General features: G+C 40.9%; 1 protein-coding gene across 1 annotated transcript in view; it reads right to left on the bottom strand.

Moving 5' to 3' along the window:
• The window catches only part of LOC124784686 (DNA polymerase alpha subunit B), a 93,292-nt gene that overhangs the window by 28,216 nt on the left and 37,491 nt on the right, over window positions 1-27,585 (bottom strand). The window contains exon 2 of the mRNA XM_047254120.1: window positions 15,608-15,833. Within this exon, the coding sequence (XP_047110076.1) occupies window positions 15,608-15,833 (226 nt within the window). The remainder of the gene's footprint in view (window positions 1-15,607; window positions 15,834-27,585) is intronic.

Raw genomic sequence — 27,585 nt, 5'->3', positions numbered from 1 at the left:
CCTGGTTGGGAGGACTTCACTGGCTCAGTCTCCGGGACTGAGGATAGTGTGATGCCCTATGACCAGCTGCTTTTGGGCTCTTCTGCCACTGGTGGGTGTCATCTTTCCAGGTAGAAGAAACCTGGGAAGGGAGTGACCCAAAGGACCCCTTCTTAGCGAAAGAAGCTGAAGACCTACGCTTCTCCTGCTTATAAGTGGGGACGGACGTCTCCGATGGTTGGGGGAGGGGGTGTTGCTCCCGAAGTAGGTGGTGCAGGATCAACATGGAGGGAATGACCCCCACCATCAAGGGGCAGGTGTAGTCTTTCAGCTCTGAGAGGCGACCTGGGTTGTCGGAGCTGATGGTGCCAGAGCTGTTGTAGCAGCAGAGTACGATAATGTCGTACGCACAAGATGCAGACATTCAAATGTTCTAGTAGTCTCAGTGTAGGTCAGTCAGGCCAGGGTTTTGTACTCCACAATTTTCCTTTCTTTCTGGAGAATCCTACAGTCAGGCGAGCAAGGGGAATGGTGCTCTCTGCAGTTGACACAGATGGGAGGTGGGGCACATGGAGTATTGGGATGTGATGGGCGTCTGCAGTCTCTGCATGTGACGCTGGAAGTACAGTGGGAAGACATAAAGCTGAACTTCCAGCACTTAAAGAACTGCATCAGGGGAGGGATATAGGGCTTTACATCACACTGGTAGACCGTCACCTTGACCTTCTTGGGCAATGTATCGCCCTCAAAGGCCAAGATGAAGGCACCGATGGCAACCTGATTATCCTTTGGACCCCGGTGGACATGCTGCACGAAATTTACACCTCGACGCTTTAAATTGACGCGCAGCTCATCGTCGGACTGCAAAAGGTCTCTGTGAAATATGATACCCTGGACAATATTTAAGCTGTTATGGGGTGTGATGGTTACAGAAACATCCCCCAGCTTGTCACAAGTGAGTAACTCCGTGACTGGGCAGAGGATGCTGTTTTGATCAAGACTGACCCAAATCTCATTTTGGACAAGCACTCCACCTCCCCCAACTTGTCCTCTAAATGTTCAACAAAAAGCTGAGGTTTCATCGTCATGAAAGATTCCTCCACCAGCCCTCGAACATACAAGGTACGGGGGTGACTAAGACCTGCTGACATCCTTAGCCTGACGTTCCTCCCAGAGTGTGGCCAGGGAGGGGAACAATTTGGGGGTCATACTTCTGTGCTTTCAATTGAGCTCGTGATCGCTTAGAGACAGCTGGTGTTTCACTACCAGCAAGAGATGGAGGACTACGCTTCATCACATGTCATCCACCCTGATGCCGCCCACTCCAACCAGGGGCCCTCCCCACGGGTGCCACCCAGCCGCAACAAAGGCCACCTGGCAGGATGGCCATTGCCAGGAGTCCCGATGCCCCAGGGGGATGGGCGTCTACCCTTTGGCATATGTGTGGAGTTAATGGCGCAGGCATCAGCAGAGTGATCCCTGTGTGGTCAGGGGGCTACAACCAGCAGGGTACACGGCGCCCTCACCACAACGGACTGGCTACTGTGCCGGATATCAGATGCAAAGAAGTCCATGGTCATCATCGACGCAGTAATCGACACTGCATAGTGCATGGTGCATGGTGGAAAACGCAACCAGGAAGGTGTCCTTGCCAGAGTTATGGAGAATGGGCAGGACTGCAATGCGACGACGAGAAAGTGGGCTAAAGATCTCTATGCACGATGGACACAATGCACCTTGTAAGGCGCCCTTCCCCAATTGGCTCGCTCTTCAGGAGAATTTTGAAGAATGGAGGTCAAACTCTACAGGGAACCATCACATAAAGCTCAAAACACGTGAACATCCTTTTAGCCGCCTCATACGACAATCAGGAATACCTCAGGCCTATTCTAACCCCCGGACTAGGAGGGGGGAAGGGAATGGACTAAGGCTGAAATAGAATGTATGGAATTGTCCAAGAAGAAGAATGAACCAAGGACATTCTTTATAAAAGTAAACAATGGTAGAAGACAATTTGTTCCAATAAACAGCTTGATTAGAGATGAAGAAGAAAACATAATAAGTGAGAGTAAACATACTCTGGAAACATGGTGAAGGTACTTTAATGACCTGCTGAATCGAGAGAGAGAGAGAGAGAGAGAGAGAGAGAGAGAGAGAGAGAGAGCAAGCAGAGGTTATCTCTAATGATTGTGAGCAAGAATTGGATAATGAACAGCCACTGGATGGCCTAGGGTTAGAGGACATTAAAAAAGCTTTAAAGTAAATAACAAACAAGGAGCGAATTATGAGTGTATTTTTTTCCTATAGTTAGATATCATACACTATTAGCCTCATATAGAGCAAGAACACTTACAAATATTTCCTTAATTTATTATTTTTTAAATTTGAAAATTTTCTTTTTTTGTAAAGTTTGGGGTTAGTTATCTTAGGTGGGACTGAATATAAATATATTATTTTTGCACAGTTGGTACTCCTATACGATAGCAACATACTGTAAAAATTTCAACATTGATACCCGACTGTGAACAAAGATATGAGGAAGATATGAGGAAATAATTCATATTAACCTAAAACTGATCTTATGGCTGTTGCCTACTTAAATGTTTATTGTTTCATTGTAATAAAATTTAATTGTGACATGTATTTAGTTAACACTATCACCCAATATTCATTTAGTTTATTTATTTTTAATAATGCAATATTAAACAATAGGAGCTTTTGCTTTTGTTCTGTGGTAATAAAACGTTTAGGTTTATTGTCAATAAAGTAGTACATTATTGCTACGTGTGGCATTGTTGTAATCAGTCTGTTCTGAAACCTCTGTTAGAGTGGATGTACACACTTCATTGAAGTAATTGGAATGCAATAACGTGGATGAACAGTGCTCTGTTGGGCAGATAGCAAGTGAAGTGTGTCACAAAACTGTTTCTGGTTCAGTTTCAAAAAACTTGAAAAATGTCAATGACTTTGATGAAATAGACGAACTTATTTTAAATTTCGAGTTCTTCTGTAACATCAGTGTTTTAGTATCATGAGAACAAATATATTCTTTAGTACAACCACATTTTTGGAAGACAGTGCTGTGATCCACGTAAAGTTCATAAAATGCCTATTACTAAAGGTTTGAGGGAAATAAAACTTACAGCTTCCCAAGTGAAACTTAATGTGATTCCTGGAAATTCCGTGCCCAAACTGTTACTCAAAAATATTTGTTGCGAATCCAGAATCATGTAACATTTTTAACGACATTTATATTCCTAATGAGGAAGCTGTCAGCATATTGGATTTTGCTTGTTCTAAGTTAAGACGTATCTCCTGCTTTGAAAATAATAAAATTAAGTAGCAGAAAAAGAAAAGCAGCTATTGAAAATAAGGTAAAACAAATTTCAGACAAAATTAGAAAAAGACTTGGAATCAAGCTTTAGTAATACAGATACCAACATTACTTCTAAAGAAGAAGAAAACCTACCACCAGCATCATCTGACACTGAATATTTGAGCTTATTGGAGAAATTAAAAATTAAATGTTTAGTGACATCTAAAGAGGAAAAGGTTAAAATTTTAAGTTTTCTCCCTGACTCATGGTCAAGAGAAAAAAATAGTTCCTGAATTCAATGTTTCTCATTGTTTGGTTAAACTAACCCGAAAATTAGTGAAAGAGCAAGGCATTCTTCCAGTTTTAGGTAAGAAAGGAGTAGGTATAAGTGAAGAAACAATTTAAAAGAACCAGCAGTTTTTTGAAGATGATGAAAACAGTAGAATGTGCCCAGGTAGCAAAGATAGTAAGAGAGTTGTTATAAATGGAGTTAAAGTAATAAAGCAAAACGACCTGGTGCTGTGAAATTTAAACGAACTTTATGTAGCTTTCAAAAATTCCCACCCTGAATGCAAAATTTTGTGACCTCTGCCCCAAGTGGTGTATTTTGGCTGGATCCTTAGGGACACGCTACATGTGCGTTTGTTTATATCATCAAAATATCAAACTGGTGATCGCAGGTGCACAACTCAGTGATCTTAACTACAAAGCGTTACTAGATTTAATGGTCTGTGACACTAACAGTTATGACTGCATGATGAGTTTGTGTAATAAATGCCTGGTAAGGAAACCATTATTGAACTGTTTCACAAATATGATGAGGAAATGCCAGACAGTATTACTTTCAAACAGTGGTTCACAACTGACAGGGCAGAAATGATAACAGTGGTTAAACCTCAGGAAGAAACTTGGAATCTTTAATTGATAACTTACAAGAACTCAAAAGTCACCACTAGGTTTCTAAAATCCAAAGTAAGTGTTTGAAGGCCAAAAAAGCACAACTTCATGAAAATGAAGCATAGTGCTAGCTAATATTGCAGAAAATTTTACATTTGTGATTCAGGATGCAATACAAGGGTAACATTGGGTCAATGACCAGGCAACAGTGCACCCATTTATTCTCTACATTAAAAATGAGATGAAGTTTGCAGTTCTTCAATTTGCATTCTAAGTGACTACTTGGAGTACATGTGTTTCAAGAGTATGTAATAAATTAAACAAAAGAAAATTTTCCCAAGTTTGAGAAGCTGATATACTTTCCAGATGAAAGTGGTAGTCAGTATAAGAACAAAAAGAATTTTTCAAATCTGTGCAACCAGAAAGTAGACTTTGGGATGGAGGCTGAATGGCACTTTTTTGCATCTTGCCATGGTAAAAATGCATGTGATGGAGTGGGAGTTACAACAAAATATGAATTAAGTAAAGCCAGCCTACAAAGACCAACCACAGACCAAAGTCTCACAGTACAGGACATGTATGTCTTTTGAAAGGATAATATTAAAGCCATGACCTATTTTCTGATCAAGAAAGAAGAAGTGGTTCTGCATTTGAAAACAACACTTCAAACCAGATTTGAAAACTTTATAGGAATTAAAGGAACAAGGCATTTCCACAAATCCCTTGGCATTGCAGAAAACTTAGTTCGATGCTATTTAACATCAGAAACCGAAATCTATGAGGATCATTGTGTCAGTAAAATTACATCTGTCTTTTAACATTGAATGACATAGTGGCATGTGTGTATGATGGACAGTCGTGGCTTACAGAGGTTGAAAGAATAAGTTTGGAAAACAATGATGTTTTTGTGCGTTTTTACCACCCTGTTGGTCCAAGAACATCATTCAAGAAATCTACTAGTGACAAAGTTTGGATACCAATGAAAAATGTTTTAAGGAAACTTTCAGTGCTTGAACTTACCACAGCAACTGGGAGGTATTATTCTATATCACAGAAGCTGTCTGAAGATATCACAGAAGCTGTCTGAAGAAATAAGTGTTCTTAACATTCACCACCAGGTTTAGGAACAGCCGCATCTCGAAGGATGTTAAATGAAAATGGCTCAAATGCCTCTGAGCACTATGGGACTTAACTCCTGAGGTCATCAGTCACCTAGAACTTAGATCTACTTAAACCTAACTAACCTAAGGACATCACACACATCCATGCCCGAGGCAGGATTCGAACCTGCGACCATAGCGGTCGCGCGGTTCCAGACTGTAGCACCTAGAACTGCTCGGCCACCCCGGCCGGTGTTAATTGAAAATATTTTGAAGTATGTCAAAATAATATAAATGTTAATTTCCGTGATGTTTCCACTTTTTGTATATAATTCAGTACCTTACTTCAATAATAATTGATTATATCCCGCCAATAACACACATGAATAGGCAACACAGTTTTAGAGTAATGTGAATTATCTCCCCAGTTTCAAACATTCATACTTTTGTTCACAGTCAGATATCAATGTTGAAATTCTCGCAATATGTTGCTATCATACAGGTGTACAAACTGTGCATAAATAATATTTTTATATTCAGTCCTACCTGAGATAGGTAACCCCAAACTTAAAAAAAAAAAATCTAATTTCAAAAATTCATAAAAAATTAAGGAAACCTTTGTAAGTGTTCTTGCTCTATACGATGCTAGTAGTGTATGATATCTAACTATAAGAAAAAAAAAAAACACTCAAATTGGTCCTTGTTTGTTATTTTTGGGCCTAAAAAGTGGATTTTTGAAAATTTGGATACCAAACTTGGAGGTCAATTTGACTGGTTATTTTTGAATTTAGAGAATTTTGTATAACAGACAATGTTGTAGAGGACACTTTTCTAAAAACAATCATGTCAATTGCAATGTTGTAACTTAACCCAATGCAGAGATATTCATATTTTTGCTAACACCTCTAAACTGAAACCTCACAAGTGATGTGGGCCATCGCCTCCTGTGCACAATCCTTTTGTTCAAAAATAGCCTGTCGACTATACTGTAACCAATTTGCCCTTTGTATCATCCATCTGATGGTCTCCTGTTAACCACCGTCCTAGTCAGTAGACGGACCCAAACTGGGAAGTGGTCTTCCCACTGAACTTGAGTCCGCAATAGCTGGGGAACAAAAACAAAGGCCAATGGATGAGAAAGACCCTCTCTCTATGGAAAAAGTGTGTTATCTGACCCATGTTCAGAATGAACGAGTTGCTCGATCATCCGACCCCTTGAGCAAGTGGTAGCCCCACAGCACATTGTGTGCATTTAAGTCCCCACAAGGAGGAATGAGCATGGGAGTGCCTAGGAGAGTTCTGGTAGTGCGTCTGCATCCAAAGCATCATTAGGGAGCAGGTACAAAGAATACACTGTTATATTAAAGAGTGCTCTCCAGTTCCTCTGACTGTAAGTCCATATCCTCAAGAGCAAAGTCCCCATCAGAAAGGGTGAGAGCTTGCGGAACTTAAGATTTAACAACTGCCTTTTTGGACTTGGAACTACTTTCCGAAGGACATTTTTCTTTACTTACAGGAGGAGGTGGCTGCCTGTGTTGCGGGGATGGCTTATGATGTTGGGTAATGGTATGTGGCTTAGATGGTAAGCCTGTTGCTGACAGCTTCCAAAGGACCCCAGTTTCAAGTGGAGTGTTTCTGCCACAGGCACATCGACAAGTGCATGTGCTCGTACTTTAATCTGGGGTCTGAGTTTGTGTGGCATCATACTTAGCGATTGCCATATTAAGAGGTGATGCAAAAGAAGAAACAAATGCCGGTGGCCGCAGTTTTGAAAGCTTTTTTAGCTTCACCATAGGGTATACAACTCTATTTCCAACTCCTGACTTTTCCTTTCCTTGATGTAAACCTCACACTTTCTGCTCCACACTGGTGATCCCCAGAGCAGTTTACACATTTCGGAGGAAGTGTACACGAATTACCCGACTCATGAGCTGAGCCTCCACAATTGCCACTTGCAGCCTTCTCATTACATCCCATAGTGGTATGGCCAAATCTTTGACATTTGTAGCATCACATTGGGTTAGGAACAAGCGGGCGAAGCTTAAGACTGATATAGCCTGCAAGGACATGTTCAGGTGATTCTGGAGTACTAAACATTAGAATAAATGTTGATTTTTCCAATTTACCATTGACTCTCCTCGTGTAGTTCTGCACTTCTGTGACGCCCATATTTTTCCATTCTGCATTAACTCCACGGGGTCCACTTCCATTATATCTGAGCAGGTAACCATGCCCTTACTAAAGTTGAGGGTGTTGTGCAACTCAGCCTCGACTGGGTAGTCACCTAAGGCCTTACATCCCAGGAGCTCAAATATCTGGTTAGAATTAACAGTTTTAACTAAAAGTGTTCCCTTACGAAGTCGTCTGATGACTTTCAGAGCCCAGCAGTACCTTCCAATGCCTTGTGAACATAGAAAGGGGAGATAATCTAAAAGATCACCATTTGCTTGACTACAATGAAAGTGTTAAGGCATACTAATGCCCTGTTACTACTATTCTGAGACTTCTTTTCGGGAGGACTGACCAATTGAACTCTCTCTGAGGGGAGAGTGCAGGTACTGTCTGACGGTACAACCATCCCGTCAGGAGTAGAAGTTTGATGAGACCGTTCCATAGGGATCCCACAAGACGCTAGGGAAACAACCATCGACCCAGGCAGAGCCCTGAATGCCTGAGCAAGCTTTACAAAATTGGGGGGTGGCAGGTGCACCAGAGGTTGCCCACTAGAGACTGTTTTACCTCAATAACCATTCACCTCATCAGTCCGTAGCACACCTTGAGGTTGAGGATTTTTTAAATAGAGGTGGGTACCTTCATCACGGTCCAGGCAGTGAAGCCAAGACCCCTTTCTCTGAAACACACAACATTCCATGGTGGTCACTAAAGTATGCCCAGAGCTTACAGTGACAGAGGGCTGGCAGCACTTACCAGTCACCAGCTCAGGAACCCCAGGGTCGCCAAGCCCGTACTCAGCAAACGAATTCTGAGCCACTGAGGGATCCCTTGAAGGAAGTGACTAATATTCTGCTTAGTGAGTTTATACCGATCAGAAGATATTATTCCATTGCACAAGACATTAGAACTAATTCCTGCAGACTTGTTTGTTCCACAGAAAATATGAAAGGTCATATGCCCCCCTACTGAAGAATAGGGCAACTCGTGCAAATTTATGTAACTTTAACCCTTTCACTGCTGCAGACATGCTCTCTGCATTCCATGCTGCGCACAGCTTTTGTTGTGGCTGTACTGGCTCACCAAATGCCAGTGCCTGTGTTAAGAGATTTGTGGCTGATATGAAATACTTATCTGATTTTTCAAAACTATTAGGTAAAAAAGTTAGTTTTGCTCTTTGCTTGATAAGGGACAATTTCTTTTTGTTACATGCCATAGTTACTACACTGCATCAAATTAAGTAAAACACTGTGCAAAATCTTAAAGGTGTGTGTAAACAACTATGCCTGTCTCATTATCCAACTTTTAGTTTCAGTTACACAGTCCCCCCCCTCCCCTCCTCCTCCTCCTCCTCCTTGCGACTGTACTGTTTCTTCTTGAAAGTTTACATCCACCCAGCAAATCCTTTAAACATTTTTTCCTCCCACCTGCACTGCTGCTTAACTGCCCCACTGCTGTATATTAACATCATGGATTACCTTTTTCTTGAATGTACTATTAAATTTATCTAGATGAGCTGTGTTTACCATTGAAAGCTTTTGTTGATGTGTACTCTGGCATTCAAGGTATCTCTCCAGATCTGTTTAGTTTTAATAATTTAAAGTTTCTCTTGATGATCCTGAAAGACAGATGCCTCTTCTTTAGACTTATCCAAAAGGTGGCAAATCGTTTCACATACTCCTCTGCTATGGACAAGGGTAATGTGGTAGCCAACAATATTACATCATCAAAGCATCATCACCTACTTCCTCACTTTCACATCCTTGTCCCATTGCACCAATGGCACAATTCGATGAATGTGACTGGTGAAAGGGCAGTCTCTTTATTGCACTGAAAATCAATTAACTATTTTGTTCTATACCTAGCACGTCTTCCCTTGTGAAGTTGTCTAATGTATCTCCAGTGTAATTGCAACGTATAGAGAATAGCGAAAAATAAATCCCTTCAGCTTTTATAAAAGTTAGTCAAATAGTCTCATAATGATAACATGCCAGTGACAGCTTACAGCAGCTCTACCCGTTTAAATGTTGCAATTTGATATTCATACCTGATCAGTCCTGGAGATGTCACACTATTACTTGTTGGTTCACTGACGACAAACCTCTCTCCCAATTCACTGCACAGACTGATGGAAGCCTGCACACAACAGGACAAGCAAATATTGATTGGCTGTGAAGCTAATGCCCACTACTTAGTGCGGAGCAGCACCAACACCAATAGTAGAGGTGAGTACCTTCTAGAATTTCTTCTGGCTAATAACTTAGAGATCCCCAATAGGGGCAAGGAACCAACATTTAGGAATATAATAAGGGAAGAGGTATCTGACATAACCTTCAGTTCCACTTTGATGGGTAGTTATGTCAAACAATGGCATGTAGCTTTGGAGACATCCTCGTCAGACCACATGTATATTATTAAGCTTGAGGTTGAAATGGGCATCAGACAGACCATGTCCTAAGAAATGCCAGGAAAGCAGAATGGGTAGTGTATAGGAAGGACCTCGACTCAAGCCCATCAGAAGTCAGTACTTCGATACGGAATCCAGTAGAGTTTGAGGAGGAAGCAGAGGCAGTGACCTCTGCCATCATGACCTCATACCATGACAACTGCTCTATCTCCAAGAAGTGCACGAAAAGGAAAGTATCTTGGTGAAACAACAACATGGAATCACAGAGGAAACAGGTATGAAGACTGTTTAACCTAGCAAGAAGTAAAGTACAATAGGCAGAATATCGGGAGGCCCTTGTCAAATATAATCTTGCAATTAAGCAAGCAAAGCAGGCGTCCGGAAGGTATTCTGTGAGGAGGTAAAGGGTTCAGCTGTTCCGGCCAGACTTCACAATATCCTCATTAGAATACCAACTAATCCAAGAGGAACTTTAAGGAAAGAGGATGGGAAGTATACCAGGACAGCACACGAAACGCTGTAACTACTACTCAAGACTCATTTTCCTCAATGTACCCTCACAGACAACATAGGCTAGGACAAGATATAAGTTTTCAGGTATTCGAAGGGAGAACTGGAAACCTGCCAGAGAATGTGCTGAACATAGTAAAATCCTATGGGTGGTGGGAACATTCTAACTGTTCAAGTCACCTGGCCCAGATGAAATCTTTTCAGTGCATCTGCAACAAGCAGATGTGAACTTAATAAAATTCCTATGCATGTTATTCAGAGTTAGCCTAGCAGCAGGAATCATTCCTAACATCTGGAGGGCAGTGAAGGTTGTCTTCATTCCAAAGTCATGGAAAACTGATCATATCAAGACCAAGGATATGAGACCAGCCTGTCCTTTCTTCTTAAAACATTACAAGAACTGGTCAACATGTATGTTAGGAAGAGGGGGTTAACTAGGCTCCCTCTACACATAAACCAACAAGCATACCAACCAGAAAAATAGTTGGTAAGGAGGAGAAAGCACTACACTTTCAGGAAATAGCCCTCTACACCTTCTTGGACATCGAAGGGTTTCTAGCAACACAACCTTCAAATCCATGGTTAAGGCAGCAGAGGTGCATGGATTGGAGACCACTATCTGCAGGTGGATTAGAGCCATGCTTAGTGGTAGAAAGATAGAAGCCACCACGATGCAAGGGAAAATGTTACCACCACCAGAATAAAGAGGGGTCCTGTCCCCTCTACTGTGGAACCTTGTGGTGAATGAACTCATTGTAGACTTAAACTGTAGACAGTACTTTTGCCAGAGATACGCAGACAATCTTTTCATAGAAATATTTGGCAAGTTTTTAAGTACAGCAAGAGCTATGGCACAAGGAACATTGAACATTGTGCAAAATTTGTGCAGGAAACAGGATCTAAGGGTCATTCCTCAGAAGACTGTTGTATTACCATTTACGAGGATGCAGATCCAAAAAACATATTGGAATCTCGAGCTTCTCGATGAAACACAACCAGAGATGGGGATATTGAAATATCTAGGGGTAACCCCGGATGAGAAATATCGCGGACCCCTCACGTAAGGAGTACCTGTTCCAAAGCAATAGGTAGTCTAATGAGTACCAGGAGAGCTTGTGGTAAAAACTGGGGCTTAAGCCCAAGCCAAAGAGTATGTGCTGGATATACACCACAATAGTAAGACCTATGATCACTTATGGGGCTACAGTGTGGTGGAAACAAACAGCAGGTAGCTGCTAAGGAGCTAGGTAAGGTGCAGAGATTGGCCTGCTTAGCCATTACATGCGGAATTAGCCATACCCACTGCTGGGATGGAAACCATGTGGGAGATGCCCTCATTATACCTGTGGGTAAAAATGGAATCAGCAGCTGGAACACACAGGCTAAAAACTGGAACTCAGTGGGGTATCCAGGTTCTCACACTGAAATACTGATTGAGGTAGACATGAGTATGGTTGGGGAAATACCGGCTGACTATATAACAACTCCTAGCTGCTTTAAATATAGTAACTGGAAGTAGAGCTCTGGGAGAACAAATTTCAACACTGTACTGAGGACTTAGTCTGATTCACTGATGGTTCGAAGATAGACCAAGGCGTTGGGACCAGGTATACGGGGTGCAGTCAAGGCTGGAGAGTGCAATCTCTCTAAGGAAGATGGCCACTGTTTTTCCAGCAGAAATATATACTATCAGGGTGTGCGCGGAGGAGAATTTGTGTAGGTGCTACAGAGGTCATAGCATTTTCATTTAGTCAGACAGCCAAGCAGCCCTGAAAGCACTGGCAGCCTCTGCAACAAGATCAAAGATCATGGCAGAATGCCACAAAGTCCTTATGGAACTAGGGGAAAGCAATAGGGTAAACCTATTGTGGATACCTTGTCACTCAGGGATTAGTGGTAATAGGCAAGCCGATAGGTTGGCCAGGATAGGGGCGATGACACCATTTATTGGACCAGAATCTGTCCTGACAATCACCAAGGTAACGATCAAAATAAAACTATGAACTGGACAAAGAGACAGCATGTAGCATATTGTGCTAAGGTCCAAAAGCAAAAACATGGCAAGGTATTGATATCGTAGCCATGTTCTAAGAGAAGTCTGTCAATCCTGGGCTTGAAAAGAAGAGAAATGAAACTCATGGTTGGACTATTGACAGACCACGGTAATTTCAAGAAACACCTACATACAATGGGAATAAAATAAGAAGACCCCAAATGTAGGATTGTGGTGTGGGCTAGGAAACCACATCACATTTAATCTTCGAATGCGAGGCATTGGAGATTAAAAGACAGAACAATATGATCAACCAGACCTAAAGAAATTGTGTCTAGTGAAGCACTGGTAAAGGATCTCCTTGCACTGTTCAAGGGCATTGGTTGGCTTTACTGGAGACACACGGAATGACACCAGCACAATAAACTCTGTTTCGGTGTGCACTGCAGCACGCTTGACCAATGTTTTTGCTTCCCTGATAAAATCAAATCAGGTTACCTGAAATACATATCGACGAAGATTGAATTAGATTCCCCGTTTGGGCTGCTTCCTGCTTTGAAGTATGTCACACTGTTCGCTAAACCATAGTCCATGATTATTATATATATTTGACCTATGAAATTATCTCCTGGGGCAATGCAGTTAAAGCAAACACACACACACACACACACACACACACACACACACACACACACACACACACACGCACACACACACGTAAAATGTTTTTTCTACGATATGTGCTTTTTTTATACATAGATCACAGTACATTTACATATTAATGGTATTGGTTGTCAATAACCAAGAAGTGTTTCCACATGCCACTCAAGCTGTAGCATGTAGAAGAAACCAGATCCCAGTGCATCACTTAAGAAGCACAACCATTTTCCATGCCTGAAAAATTAGTCCCTTTAACTTTATGAAGCCACTTGCCTTCCACAATCAACTAGCATCTTTCAACTCTCCTGCATTTTGGCACACCCTCAATCTATTTAGGTTTTTACCAGATGCCGCAACAAACACATGAAAGAATGATTTTTAGAGAGCAACAGAAAAATCAAATTGCAATGGTTTTGTACAGTGACACACATCATAGATCACACTTTAAGAAATGTTTATGTCACATTCTTTTATGTACAAGAAAAATTATTAAAATACCATATTAAAATTTGTGCAAGATGTGTGAACATTTAATTTGTTATTACTGTACTCTAACCATGGCATAACAATAAAATACACACTAACGAAATCATGGACTTCCCTTTCTACATTTCAATTACAAAGCTGGTCACAGTTACAAGTGTCATTTCTCTTACAAATTCTAAATAAATTTATGCAACTAACATATAAGAGGCTTGTATCATCTGACAGGTGAATAAGGCTGCTACAATGGAGCATCCCCACCCGCCATTACCAGATATCATCCTGAACTGGAAAAGCTTAACCACACCCTTCGCCAGGACTTGGATAACCAACCATCATGCCCTGAAATGAGGGACATCCTACCCAAGATCCTACCCATCTCCCCCAAAACTGCACTCTATCGCCCACCCAACCAACACGGCTTTCTAGTCCATCCCTATGCCATTCGTGTCCGCAGCTCACGGTCTAGTGTCTAGCGTTACTGTCCCTAGATCATGGGGTCCCGAGTTCAATTCCGGGACGGGTTGGAGATTTTCTCCGCCCAGGGACTGGGTGTCTGTCTGTGTCATCATCATCATCATCTATGCCATTCCCACTCCGAACCCCTTGCCACAGTGATTATATCCCTGTGGCAGACCCAGTGCAAGACCTGCCCTATCCACTCACTCCAGTATGGTCACAGGCTTATCCTATCCCACAATACTATGTACAGATTTGTTAGTCCAATAGTTTGTTCAGATTCTGGTAATGAGAGCATAATCTGGTTATGAATGCTCTTCAAGCACTGTAAACTGACCTCTGAAAAGATCTTTCAATACACCAATGGCACAATAATTTCTGTTGACAAACTCTTGTTAATATAGCAAAAAATAAACTATCCAAAACTAAATAGTTAATTAACTATTAAGTGAAATTTTATTGTTGGATAAGACATGATTGACCAATATTTATTTCCTATTCCACTTCTTTACCTTTTGATACACCTCTACTATCTGTATAACTGAAGCCGTATTGAAAATGATTGCCAACAGGATTTTTCACTGCGGCTTGTGGAAACAACAGTGGAAGGCACTGCTCCAGTTTTGGGCAATAATGCCACTTTTTGAGGCGAAATTTTAGTTGCATGTGAAATTGCAACTACTTCTAAGAAAGCTCTAATACGGAAAATACTCTGTAAATCTTTGTGAACAGGCACTGTTCTGAATTCATTTTTGTCAAGCATCTTTCACTGTGAATAATACAGGTCTTACTAGTATTACTGTAAATTAACCCAAGTAGCTAAATTTAAGTACTGGTAGTTAAGGTTCATGTTTACTGTACACGTAGCAATACCTATTGTTGAAGACATCTTTTCTTATTGTACACAGGGCAAGTTACCCATGATAACCAGTAGTGTAAGTTAGCAGGATATAACCAGCATCTATTCAGTATAAGCAGACACACAGTTAAGTAGCAGCTTTCTTGCTAATTTTACAATGTTAAATTTAGTACGAGAAGCAAAAAATAATTCATATCATTATTTATGCATTTTCTAACAGCTGTTTTTCTTTGTTACCTTATAGCATGAATTTTTCTATATTCATTCCTTGATGTGATCTGTGGCACACACAGTAATGACTGTCATGTGACTGTAGCTAACATTTCATCTACATAAGTTGAACACTGACAGGCTGACAGTTGAATTTCTAGCAACCGGTAGCAGGAAAAGTACTCAACATGTTGGAAAATCAAAAGAATGTCAGCAAAAAATCAGCAATGCATAAGAACGTTTTACTGATCTAACACTCAAATGTGTACTAAATTACTAAAGTTTGAGTAGTAAGTGTACTAAATTACTACAGATTGAGAAGCTGCCTGTTCCTATTTTACATACTGCATCATCCACTAATTGCCATTATTGTTAAAGGTAGATAGTACTGGCTACACAGCAGAAGAAGTGGGAGCCAACTTTACAACTGTTAGTTATTTTAAACAATTTGTTAAGATCCGAGGATTTTCTCTTCCCATGCATGTTGTACTTTTATAAACTAGTGAGCATGTACGTTATCTTGCACTTCAAAGTGAATGAATGAAAAATCAGTAAAGGATACGTGTTTTCTGGTAATGACACATTGTAAACCATCAGACTGGATTTTTTGCTGCTATTTTGAGAAGTAGTAGCAGAAGTTCCAATGCTTTTTGCAAGTTCTTTTCGTTCCATTTGATTTAACATATCCACAGTTGGATCCGCATCTCCAATATTTGAAACAGCATAAGCCATCCATGTTTCCAACAGGTCGTCTTCGCTCAAGTTGTAGGTACTGCATAGTTCGAGACCTGGAACGTCAGAAAATACAGGAACACCATTACCTACTATGTCAGAAAGAGCACAGCCACATCAAATCTGGGGGGGGGGGGGGGGGGGGGGGGGGGGGAATGGCCCGAACATTAATAAATGACAGACTGTTCCTTGTGTCCAAAATCAATGTGAAAAACAGACAGTTAACAAGATAACCTAATTACATGCCCTTGTGGAGTAGTAAAAACCAATTAAATACAGCTCCATCAATAGGATTCTGAAAGAGATGCATCTTTGGGTGGTAATAGGAGGAGATACGAGGAGACACCATGGTAGAATTCTGAAGTTGAAGCAGTTTTGAGGAACAATAGACATTTAGAATATACAGCCAATACCATTTATAGCAATGGCATTTCTAACGATTTGTGGGCCATAATAGCAAAATGTAACTGTCCTATCTAAATCCTATGTAAACACTATACTTAAAAAATCACTTAGTACAATATCGCCTACTGTGCCACATCATCTGAACAACAGATTCTTTAATTACATATTCAAAGAAGTTTATTGGTTTTAACATCCAATGTTAATTTTTGTTTGTGTAAATGCAAAAAACAAACAAAAGTAACTGACCGTCTTAAGTGGAACAGTATACTGTAATATATGTTACAGCACTGTCTCTGCTGCGATTGTAGAAAACTAGAAAAATTATATTTCAGTGTGCTATTTTTCCAGTGCTCAGAAGTAGGATAATCGTATATTTGTTACTGACATTTTGTGGTTACGTATTTTGGATATTTTAATGTGTTAGGTACAGTACATCACCTTTGTACAACATATTAAAACACAAACAGAAGAAAACGTAGGTCTCCAGGAATTTTATGTATAGAGAACTGTCTTGTCATTTTGCTGCTGCTAAGCTTAGTAATACTGTAACTGGAATGAAGTTGTGTCATTCATGACTATTATTAGTATACTGAACATACAGTAAGTTTTTAACATGCTCAACATTTTATCACTTTCATTCTCCAATACTATGTACGACATTATTGAAAAGTTTACATTGTGGCTACTTTCTTCTTCAATTACTCAAGGTTTTTACATTTTGCTGACATTTTATTGCTGTACATACTGTATAAACATAAGAAAAGTTCCTCTTTAGGCGCTCTCCATAAATACGGTAGATGTACTTCATTTCTGCTTCTTTTTGAAGTGTTAACTCTATGGCAGCCTAAAATTTACATACGAAATTTTTACTAAAAAGATCAAAAATCTGGTTTGTACAATCTTGGCTACAACAACCGTAAACTGTTGGTCCCTTCACGTTGTCTTAAAGGAAGAATATAAAGTGAGAAAGAGAATCACAAAAAGTGGCCAGAGAGAAAAAGAAGTGGATGGAAAAGTGGATTACAGTGACTGAACAAGACAGTAAAAGAAATTAGAAAATACCACTGCCGGATAAAGAAAATTAGTACACCTTTCAGAGATTTCCAGTTCACTCAAGATTTATTGTTGCAACAGTGCATATGTAGTACATGAAATGATTACATTTACAGATCAATAACACAAGCGGTTCTGAGGTACCAGGTATCAGGCAATAGTGAAACACCTATACTAGTACATGGTGTAACCTCTACAGGTGGCAATGCAGGTGCTAACTGGCATTCACCCAATTCTATAGATTGTGAATATTGTCCTGGGATACGTTATGCCATGCTTGACATTTTCATGTAGTTCTGTAAGAGTTGTTGGGTGATGTGTTGCACAAGTCAGTTCTTGTCCCATCACATCACACACGATTGACTGAAGACAAGTTCGGAGATCTTTTTTTAAATTTGTTTTAGCGCACAAAAACAACTAGGGTCATATGCACCCATGACAGAATCGTAGAACACAAAAGGAACAAAAAGGTGTTAAAATCAACTACACATTAATCCGAAGTGACGGAAGAGAAGACAGCTAAAAACAGGGATGTGGAGAAAGGTCTATAAAATACGCCCTACAGAAACAGGGGCCTTGAACTAAAGATTAAATGTCCTTCACCATATTGCTAAGACAGATAAAAACTAAAACTATGTCGACTGGCTGTATGTCATTCACTAAAATGGCCGATAACTCACACAGCAAACACAAATTAGATTGTAAGTGGTTAAAAAAGGGCATTCCGTCAGGAAACGGTGGACTGTCAAAGGTTGAGGGCAATAAACACAAAGTGGTGAGGGAACACCACTTAACAAATGGTGATGGCTAAAAAAGACAAGTGCCCAAAACGCAACATAGCTAAAAAGATCTCATGGCAAGAGGTCCAGGAGGAGGAGGTCCAAGCCAATGGGAGAGGCTTAATAATCCAGAGCTTGTTCCCATGAAGGGAAGACCAGTGGTCATGCCAAAGTGAAATAACCTGCTGACAAGACGGCAACACAGAGATAAACTGAGGGAATGGAAGAACTAGTGGTCTGACGTATGAGGACTGCAGCCTTGGAATCAGCATCAGTGGCCTCGTTTCCTGTCAGACAGATGACCAAAACCCACATAAGCATCACAGGGGCTCCATGAAGAATGAGCAAGTGATAGCTTTCCTACACCCGTTGCACTACAGGATCGACATTGTACAGCAGACAGAGGCTTTGAGGGCACAGAGAGTCGGAGGAGATAACACAACTGAAAAGCCTGTCACCAATTGTACTACGTGGCCTCATACAGGGCAAAGAGCTCTGCTGTAAATGCTGAGCAGTGTTCTAGAAGCTTATACCAAAATTGTCGGTGCCAGTGGCGAAGGCATACCCAACACCATGGTCAGTCCTAGAACCATCAGTGTACACGAAGGTACTATAGCTAAGTTCCGTGTGAAAGTCGTGAAACTGAAGGTGATAGAGCAACACTGGAGCGAATGAAGGTCAAAGTGAACAACGGCCACCGCACAAAGCCAAGATGGTGAAGAGTTAACACCCACCGGGGAAGTGGCAGGTAGTGTGAAGTTAAGCTGATGGAGCAAGAGCCAAAAGCGAACTCCAGGAGGTAACAGAAGAGGGACACACCCCATACTGGCAACCAAAGGATTCATCGAAGGAGGCATTGGGTGGATGGCAATGCATGGCAGACAAACGGCATGCATACCTGCTGAGGAGAAAGTCACAGCGGTAGTATGCCAGCTTCTGCATACAGTCTCTCAACTGGGCTAGTGTAAAAGGTGCCAGTGGCCAAACAGATGCCACGGTGGTGGATAGTATTGAGATAGCAAAAGAGGGTGGATGTGAAGATGCATAAACGAAACATCCATGGTCGAGTTTTGAACGGACAACACACCGCTACAAATGGAGAGGTGGTTCAGTCTGCTCCCCAGGTAGTACCACTGAGTACATGCAGGACATTGAGGGACTGCATACAGCAGGCCGCCAGGTAAGACACATGGGAGGACCAAGGAAGCTTCCTATCCAACAGATCACAGCAAATTTCGGATGGAAAAGAGAAGGTTATAGCCTATGCTTCTAGGACCCTTACAAAAGCAGAGAGAAACTAAAGAAAGGGAATGTCTTGCGGCGATCTGGGCCGTGTGCAAGTTTCGACATGATTTCTATGGAAGGCCATTGACAGTTGTTACAGGCCATAATTCATTCGGTTGGTTGACAGGTCTTAGGATTCAACAGGGCGACTCACCTGGTGGGCATTTAGTCTTCAAGAGTATGATATTACCATAGTGGACAAAAGTGGAAGAAAACACCAAGATGCCGACTGTCTCAAGAAACCCTGTGCAAGACCATCAAGACTTTGGTGAAGATAGTGACTGTCTCGCAGCACGCCAGGATCTCTCTGCTGAGCAGGACGACGTCAAGATGTCTCAAGTTATGCTTGCTTTAAATCGGTCAGAGGATGTGAAAGGAGAATTTAAGGTAGTTAATGGATTACTTTGCAAGAAAAACGTTGATCCATTTGGAAAGAGGTGGCTTCCAGTGATTCCTAAACACATGCATTTAGATGTTCTACAGAAATTCCATGAAATGCCTGGGGCCGGACGTTTAGGATTTATTAAGAGATTTTTCTGGCTAGGTTGATTTAGGAGTGTCCGTCACTGTGTCGCACTGTCAAGACTGTCAGAGGAGAAAGGCAGTACCTCAGAAACCACCTGGCCGACTCATACCAATTCCACCAGCCGAAATGCCTTTCCAGCATGTTGGAATTGACCTCCTCGGCCGATTTCTAACGTCTGCTAGTGGCAATAGATGGATTATTGTTTGCACTGATTATCTGACACACTATGCCAGTACAAAAGCTGTGAAAACAGCCGAAGCATGTGAGGTAGCCAAATTCATCGTGGAAGACACCATATTAAGACACGGTGCCCCAAGGTCATTAATTACGGATTGAGGGAAAGTTTTTCAATCGAATTTTGTGACAGATAAACCGTCGGTGCAACATTACTCATCAAATGATGATTGCCTCCCATCCGCAAACTAACGGGCTTACTGAATGTCTTAATAAGACCTTGGCAGACATGCTATCAATGTTCGTCAGCGTTGAGCAGAGCAACTGGGATGAGGTGCTACCTTTTGTGACATTTGCCTATAACACCAACACGACACCACAGGATTTACGCCATTTTTCCTGGTGTATGGGTGTGAGGTGACTACGGCGATGGACACACTGTTTTCGATACATCCTGACGTCGACTACATCGGCCAGGTGTTCACCAGAGGCCAAGGAAGCTCGGAAGTTAGCTCAACTCCAACTCCACATGCTGCAGGCTCAAGAAAATTATCGCCGAAGGTACGACTCGAGCCACTGCCCTGTTGTCTACCAGCCTGGTGACCTTGTCTGGATCTTCACTCCTGTTCGGAAGGTTTGCCTCTCTGAGAAGCTCTTCAGGCTCTACTTTGGACCTTATAGAGATGTAAGACAGTTGTCTGATGTTACTTACGAAGTTGAAGATTTCAACCCTGACATAAGACTACGAAAGATCAGAGATACGGTCCACGTCCTTGAAATGAAGCCCTGTAAGGATCCTGCAACCCAGGGTAAATTCAAAGCTTCAGCGACAGGCAACAAGTGGAAAGGTGATAAAGAGTGTAGTGGCAAAAGAAGTTCTAACAAGAAGAAGATCAGTCATCGGGAGTCTGAGTATGCAAGACTGATGCCTTGTTCCCGGACTAGGACAACGGAACACCAAGACACTATTCTCTTAAGGAGGGAACTATGTCGCAGAAGAAGCAGAGTAGCACCATGGTGTAGTGGTTATGATACTGAACTGTTGCATGAAGGGTCGTGAGTTCAAAACTCACCTGGACTGTACAATTTTAATTTCTATATTCGGTTAGAGTACATTCTAGAAGTATCCACAAATGTCAAGAATCATTGTACTGGAACATTCTGTATCTGTATGTATACTTCATGTGTTTGGGCCGGAGGCAGTTTGCTCCACGCTCTTGTATGTGAAAGTGCTGAATAAACATTCGTTAAGTGAAGTTAGTGTTAGTCATTCATCTAATTACACCTTCTTCTATGTGACAATATATTAAAGGATAACACTCACAAAAAGGACCAATATAATATGTAAAAGCTTAGCTTTTTTTTGTAACTACAGTATGTGTGTATTAACTTTCCTTATTTGCATGTGGCACCACTTGACAATGATGGTGCTATTGGTTGACTACATCACATGTCCTATGTTCTGAACACGTGCTGTCATTTTCTGGCGGGATCACTTGATGTAAGCTAGGATTGACTGATGAAAGTCCATCGCAATCTCGATTTTAATGCCTTGGAACTAACAGGCTGTGTTTGGTGGAATTCATGTTTATACTTTTGTAATACAAAAAATGCAGCATATATGTTGCTGCGCATATAAGATCTTTACAAAGTACTTTTTTTTAATGCATTTTGTTTCCTGAAGTGCCGGGAAGTTATACGCTAGTGTATAAAATCTTTACCATTCAAAGGATTTATAGGTTTTACAGTTCTGCCACTAACACAGAAAAAGTGTATTTTCACAAGAAAGTGTTTTAATTGGAAAAGACAGAATTTTTTTTTCCTTGTCCGCATATACAACCTGATGCAGCAACTTCCCTGGCCAGGGTGATCTCTGAACTCCCCCAGGGGGCTTGCTGCTCTTTAGTGGGTTTGTGCTTAGCTAGCATAGGGACCCGGCCCTTGCAGCATCTTTTCCCTTCGTGCTGCATGTCTATCCTCTTGCTATCCCCCCCTCTTCCAAAGTCGTGAAAGGGTCTTCTACTTTATTCTTTCTGTATGATCATTCTGTAGTCTTTGATACACCAAATCCTCCAGTAAAACATCCATTTCAGTCAAATTATCTTCACTTGAGAGATGTGACTGTCAGCTGGAAGAGTTAGTAAAGCTATCCTCTGGATCTCTCATGGACTGGATCTCTCATGGACTGGATCTCTCATGGACTGGATCTCTCATGGACTGGATCTCTCATGGACTGGATCTCTCATGGACTGGATCTCTCATGGACTGGATCTCTCATGGACTGGATCTCTCATGGACTGGATCTCTCATGGACTGGATCTCTCATGGACTGGATCTCTCATGGACTGGATCTCTCATGGACTGGATCTCTCATGGACTGGATCTCTCATGGACTGGATCTCTCATGGACTGGATCTCTCATGGACTGGATCTCTCATGGACTGGATCTCTCATGGACTGGATGGCCACCCTTTCACTAGCTGAAATGCTACTCCATAAGGGTGGTGCTCAAGTAAGTTTGTGGGAGAATTTCCAATTTTGTCTGCCTGGTCCTCAGGAAAATGGAACCAGGCTTGCTCCACTGCACAGATGAAATCAGTAATGGAGACACTCCTTGGTGTGTGAGCAACATTTAAGCCTTTCTTCAAGGCTAACAACATAGAGTCATCTAGTTTCCCATTAGATACATTAATCAAGTTCTGTCGATGGGTGTTAATGTCAGAGACAGTAGACTGAGTACAAAGTCAATTCTGAAACATGAAGATGAGGCAACTGATTTACATCATCTTGAGCTGACCGACTTATTGTGTATTTAATGATACGTGTCAGTCCACATGAAATAAACCAAAGGTCTGGCTCTTTACATCTCAGATCTTGATAATTTTTTGTATATCAGTAGTAACAGTTGCTTACATGAAGAATCTCAAATTAGAACTTTTTTGGACCATTCATTTTGCATTTATTAATTTTTGAAGTTTTCAAAGCTCCCTAATTTTTGTCACGTTTTGCAAACTTGAAATGGCAATTTCTCAAAAACTACTTGACCTACAGACCTGAGGTTTATATCAATTTATTCAGTCTCTTATAAGGTTTAAAAATGCATGCTACTTTAATACATTCTTAAAAAGAGTTGAATTTTGTAAAACCATTTTTTGTAATTCAAAAATTTGACATGTTTTGGTTCTGAAAAAGACATATGTTACTTACATGCTATTTGTAAATGTGTGTGCCAAATTTCATGATAGTATTCCAATGGGATCATTTTTAAAATAAATTTTACTTTAATCAGGGTGTCTACGCGGACAAGGAAAAAAAATTCCCGGCTTTATTAGTTAAAAATACACTTTCTCCCGGGCGAAAAAAAAAAAAAAAACTTTTTTCATGTTAAGTGACAGTATATTTTCCCTTAGAACTGCAAAATCTATCGATCCTTTGAATAGTTATGGTTTTAGACACAGGCGTAGAATTTCCCGGCACTTTGGAAAACGAAACTCGGGGAAAAAGACACGTTTTGGAAATATCTTTGATGTGCAGCAACATGTACACTGCATATTTTTTTATTACGAAAGTATACATTGGAACTCCACCAAACACCGCATGTTACTTTCCGGATCATTGAAATCAAGATTTCGATGCGCTTTTGTAAGCCAGTCATAGCTCATGTCATGTAATCTCGCCAGCCGATGACAGCGGGTATTCAGAGCATAGGACACTTGATGTAGTCAGCCAACAGCAACGTCACTTAAGTAGCACAAACACACAAACAGGGAAAGTTAATAAATGTCCGATCTTCAGAGTCCAAATTTCTTCTAAATGTCTAGTCATCAAAGAGTTGATTTTTGAACGAGAGTCAAATGCTCTGTGATTTACGAAATTCATGGTACATTCTCGCACATAGCTCAACTTACCTAAAACGAAATTTACTTTGAAAGTAACGCTTTTCAAAACACCATTCGCAATATTTTCCATCAACCTGTTAGAAACAGGTTCGTTTCAGCAGTTGCCACAGAGCGCAGGTAACAGGTGTCATTGTGCTTGCGCAGCTACCATGACGTAGGGAGCCCGTATGTATGTGTAAAACATTAAAAGATCATACATTATGTCATAACAGAAACAAGACATCAGAGGATACTCCAAGAGCATCGGAATTTCGTGGACCATACTAAAATGTGCACATTTAAAGTGCTTACTTAAAAGTGCACATTTGTATGTCCAGATTCCCAATGAAGTAGACCTCGACCTGATATTAAGCTTTTCGGTGTGGTTTTCTGGATGTAATTTTTCTCGGAGCACCAGTACTGTTTGGTTCTTTATTATGGCATAATGCCATACGTGCTAGAAGATGAAAATGTGCACTTCTAATGCAGTGAACAGTTGAAGCTAGCCAGTACTGTGGATTTAAACATTTTGTTTCAAATACATTGACTGCCTCTACGAAAAGGTTAATAAAAGTCAAATTTCTTTAGCAAACAGACAAAAATAACTTCATTGTTCTGCAAGGCAATTAATGCTTGACTGTCAGATAGGTGGAAATAAAATAAAGTCTGAAACTAATGACATATTTCAGCCTTCCGTAATTATGTGAATGTGTTTTAATTCACCTGATAGCTCCCGTCACAGATACCCGTTTTGTTTTCATTTAATGTGAAAGTAAAATAAGTGGAAACGGCAATATCACTAAATGTAAACACGGGTGACGTGGAGACTACCCACTATAACTCAGACTGCTCTGCGCATCAGCCCCGGATCGGCGATATTTGCAAACCGGGTCAATACTTGAAGGGGGGGAAGGGGAGAGGGGAAACAAATTTTCAAAAATATGTTCCATCTTGTAGCGCACATCTTTCTGAAAAGTCTGAAAAGTCTGAAACATAAAACGTGTGTTCGAGGAAATCTAAGACATGTTACGAGGGTTGGAACTTAAATAGTAGCAACTATTTACTCACAACCGATACAAAACAGTTAAATGTATGCACCTTTTACTGTCCTTCAAAGTAGGCACCAGCATTGTGTAGAACCCATTGCCAGTGATGTGGAAGGCGTAGTATACTGTTAGCAGAGCCTGTTTTGTTGATGGTGCGAATGGAGCGGTCCACTGCCTGTCGAATCTCTGGAACAGTTCTGCAGCGAATGCCACGAAGTGGTCCCTTCATCTTCGGAATCAAATCCAAGTCACAAGGAATTATGTCCCATCGAGCGAACAGAGCAGCTGCAGTTTGAGCTGTATGCGCTCACACATTGTCGTGCAAAATGATGGGTGGGTTGCGCAGAAAGTGTCGCCGCTTCTTCTGCAAAGCTGTTCGCAGGTGATGCTCCAAAGATGAACAGTAATACTGTGCATTTACAGTCTGCTGTTGAGGAACGTAATGCGTTAGGATAATACCGTCACAGTCGGACACGAGAATCACCATAACTGCTAACAGTGTACTACGCCTTCCACATCGCTGGCAACGGGTCCTACAAACGCAGTAACAGGTGCAAGCATGTAGCTCTTCTGCGTCAGCTGTGAATAAGTTATTGCAACTATTTAAGCTCCAACCCTTGTATTTTGTCTTATGTGTGCCAAAGTGCAGTGCCACGTCTCTTCATACAGCATTTTTCTGTCGCATGTCACTGTATTTCGCTCTGCGAAATTGAAACGTGTATATTTTGTAATGGATCCCATCAAACTATATTCAGGACAGCGGAAACTGAAGTGTCCTATAGTGCCTCTCCTGCTCCCAGTCTGTCGGTTTGACAGCTTGCCCCTTTTTTTAAAAACAAAAATAAAAAAAAACACCTCGCAATTAATAGCGGATGGGATTATTTGTAATCGGGAGAACAAGAAGTCTTCAGAAAATTTGCACTCTACTGCCTATTAGCTAATAACTTGCTGTTTTGTGGGACATAAATTATTCCTGTTAGTCGTTTATTTCCTTTCTGGTAGTCTGAATCTATGGATTTTGCTAGTAATTATAATGCTGATCATTTGCAAACCTAATCAACCACATAATCAGACAGTGATTAGGATTCATCCGTTAGGCTTTACTCCGCTCAGCTCGTATACCCCCGTCCCCTTTTGTCTGTGGAAAGTTTATTTCTAGATGTGACGAAGTTTCCCCTGACAGAGACATCACAAACACTATGCACGCGTTCAAAAATCAACTTCTTATTAATTCAGAAATCAACTTAAAATGTGTTCAAAACTGATCAAAAACCAACAGGGATGAATTTCAAAATAATATGAATAATCGATAGACCAATGTGAGCTGGATGCCAGGTGCTTTGTGGAATAAGCTTTTTCCCCCCCCCCCTCAAGAATATGAATTTGGCGCCCACTTTTCCCGGTAGCATCTAGCTGCTTGCTGCGACTGCTTGACAAGCCAGCAGCCACATTCCTGTAACTAGAAGCAGGAGAATCTAATACTCAAACGCGACTCAACAGCGCATATGCACGAACCCGCTCGTAACTGCTAAAACGAATCTAATGTAAACAGTTGTGACTTCACGCTCATCGGGGGGCAATTTGTCGTTATGAAGCATTGCAGTCTTCCTAAAGCCTTTGCCACATTTTGCTGTTGGCAGACGCTTACATGAGCACTGTGTCGTCGTACGTGGCGCATTTCCTTTGCAATTTATTTTAGTTTTTTTATCTTGTTTATGTTTTATTGTTGAAGTATTATTCTGCAGTAGCGGGATACGGTAATACGCTTTGTTAGAGTATCGGTTCTTACCAGACAAAATTACAAAAATTTAACTGAAAACTAAAAGAATGAAAAATTCCCAGAATTCTAAAAAAATTCCCGGGTTTTTCCCGGTTGGTCTGGGTCATATACATCCTGTTAATGGTACATGCACCATCCAGCATGCAGTCAGCAGGATTGCACACTTCTTATGAAGAAACCATAAAGGCGGTCAAGTCACTGTATTTTTCATTTAATGGCAATTTATTGCATTATTAGAATTTAAAGTCAGTACTGGCCTTCCCAAGTTAATTATGAAAATATTTGAATATATAACAACACTACATGCTCAAGAACACTATAAATAATTTACTTAATTGTGCCCATATTTTCCAAATACATTCATATTAATAATAATAATTAAACATTGCTGTAGCTGTTACTATTTAACAGTGAGCTGTTTAGATGTCTTTCAGTGAGAAATTTTCTATTCATCTTCAACAATAAAAATGTTATAATGATCCAGTTACGATCTTTTAGACTCAAAAAATTATATATTGCAGCCTTCTTTTGTATGCTGTTACCTAGTCATCTAGAACAATGGTCACAGATTACTGGCATAACAACACATTCTTTTACAATACAATCTGTGAGGCTTTTTGACCCTCTTCATGTGATAGTCTGTATGTTCCTCCAGTGGCAACTGCAGGGTATAATTTACAACATATGAAGTTCTTTGGAACAGTCAATTCACCCGGTCTCCTTCAATATGAAAGGAAAGGAGCTAGTCCACAAGGATGCATAAATAAAAGATTTAGTTCTTCTTTTTCATATATCGACAGCGGACAACCCATTCACTACCTGTTGCCATAAGCACAAGCAAGAAATCCTGTATTCTATGTAAAAGGCATGACATCTGCATCTG

Source organism: Schistocerca piceifrons, chromosome 1 (assembly GCF_021461385.2).
Source record: "Schistocerca piceifrons isolate TAMUIC-IGC-003096 chromosome 1, iqSchPice1.1, whole genome shotgun sequence".
Classification (NCBI taxonomy): domain Eukaryota; kingdom Metazoa; phylum Arthropoda; class Insecta; order Orthoptera; family Acrididae; genus Schistocerca; species Schistocerca piceifrons.
Note: the sequence above shows the minus strand (reverse complement) of the source record. Positions and strands in the feature narration are given on the sequence as shown.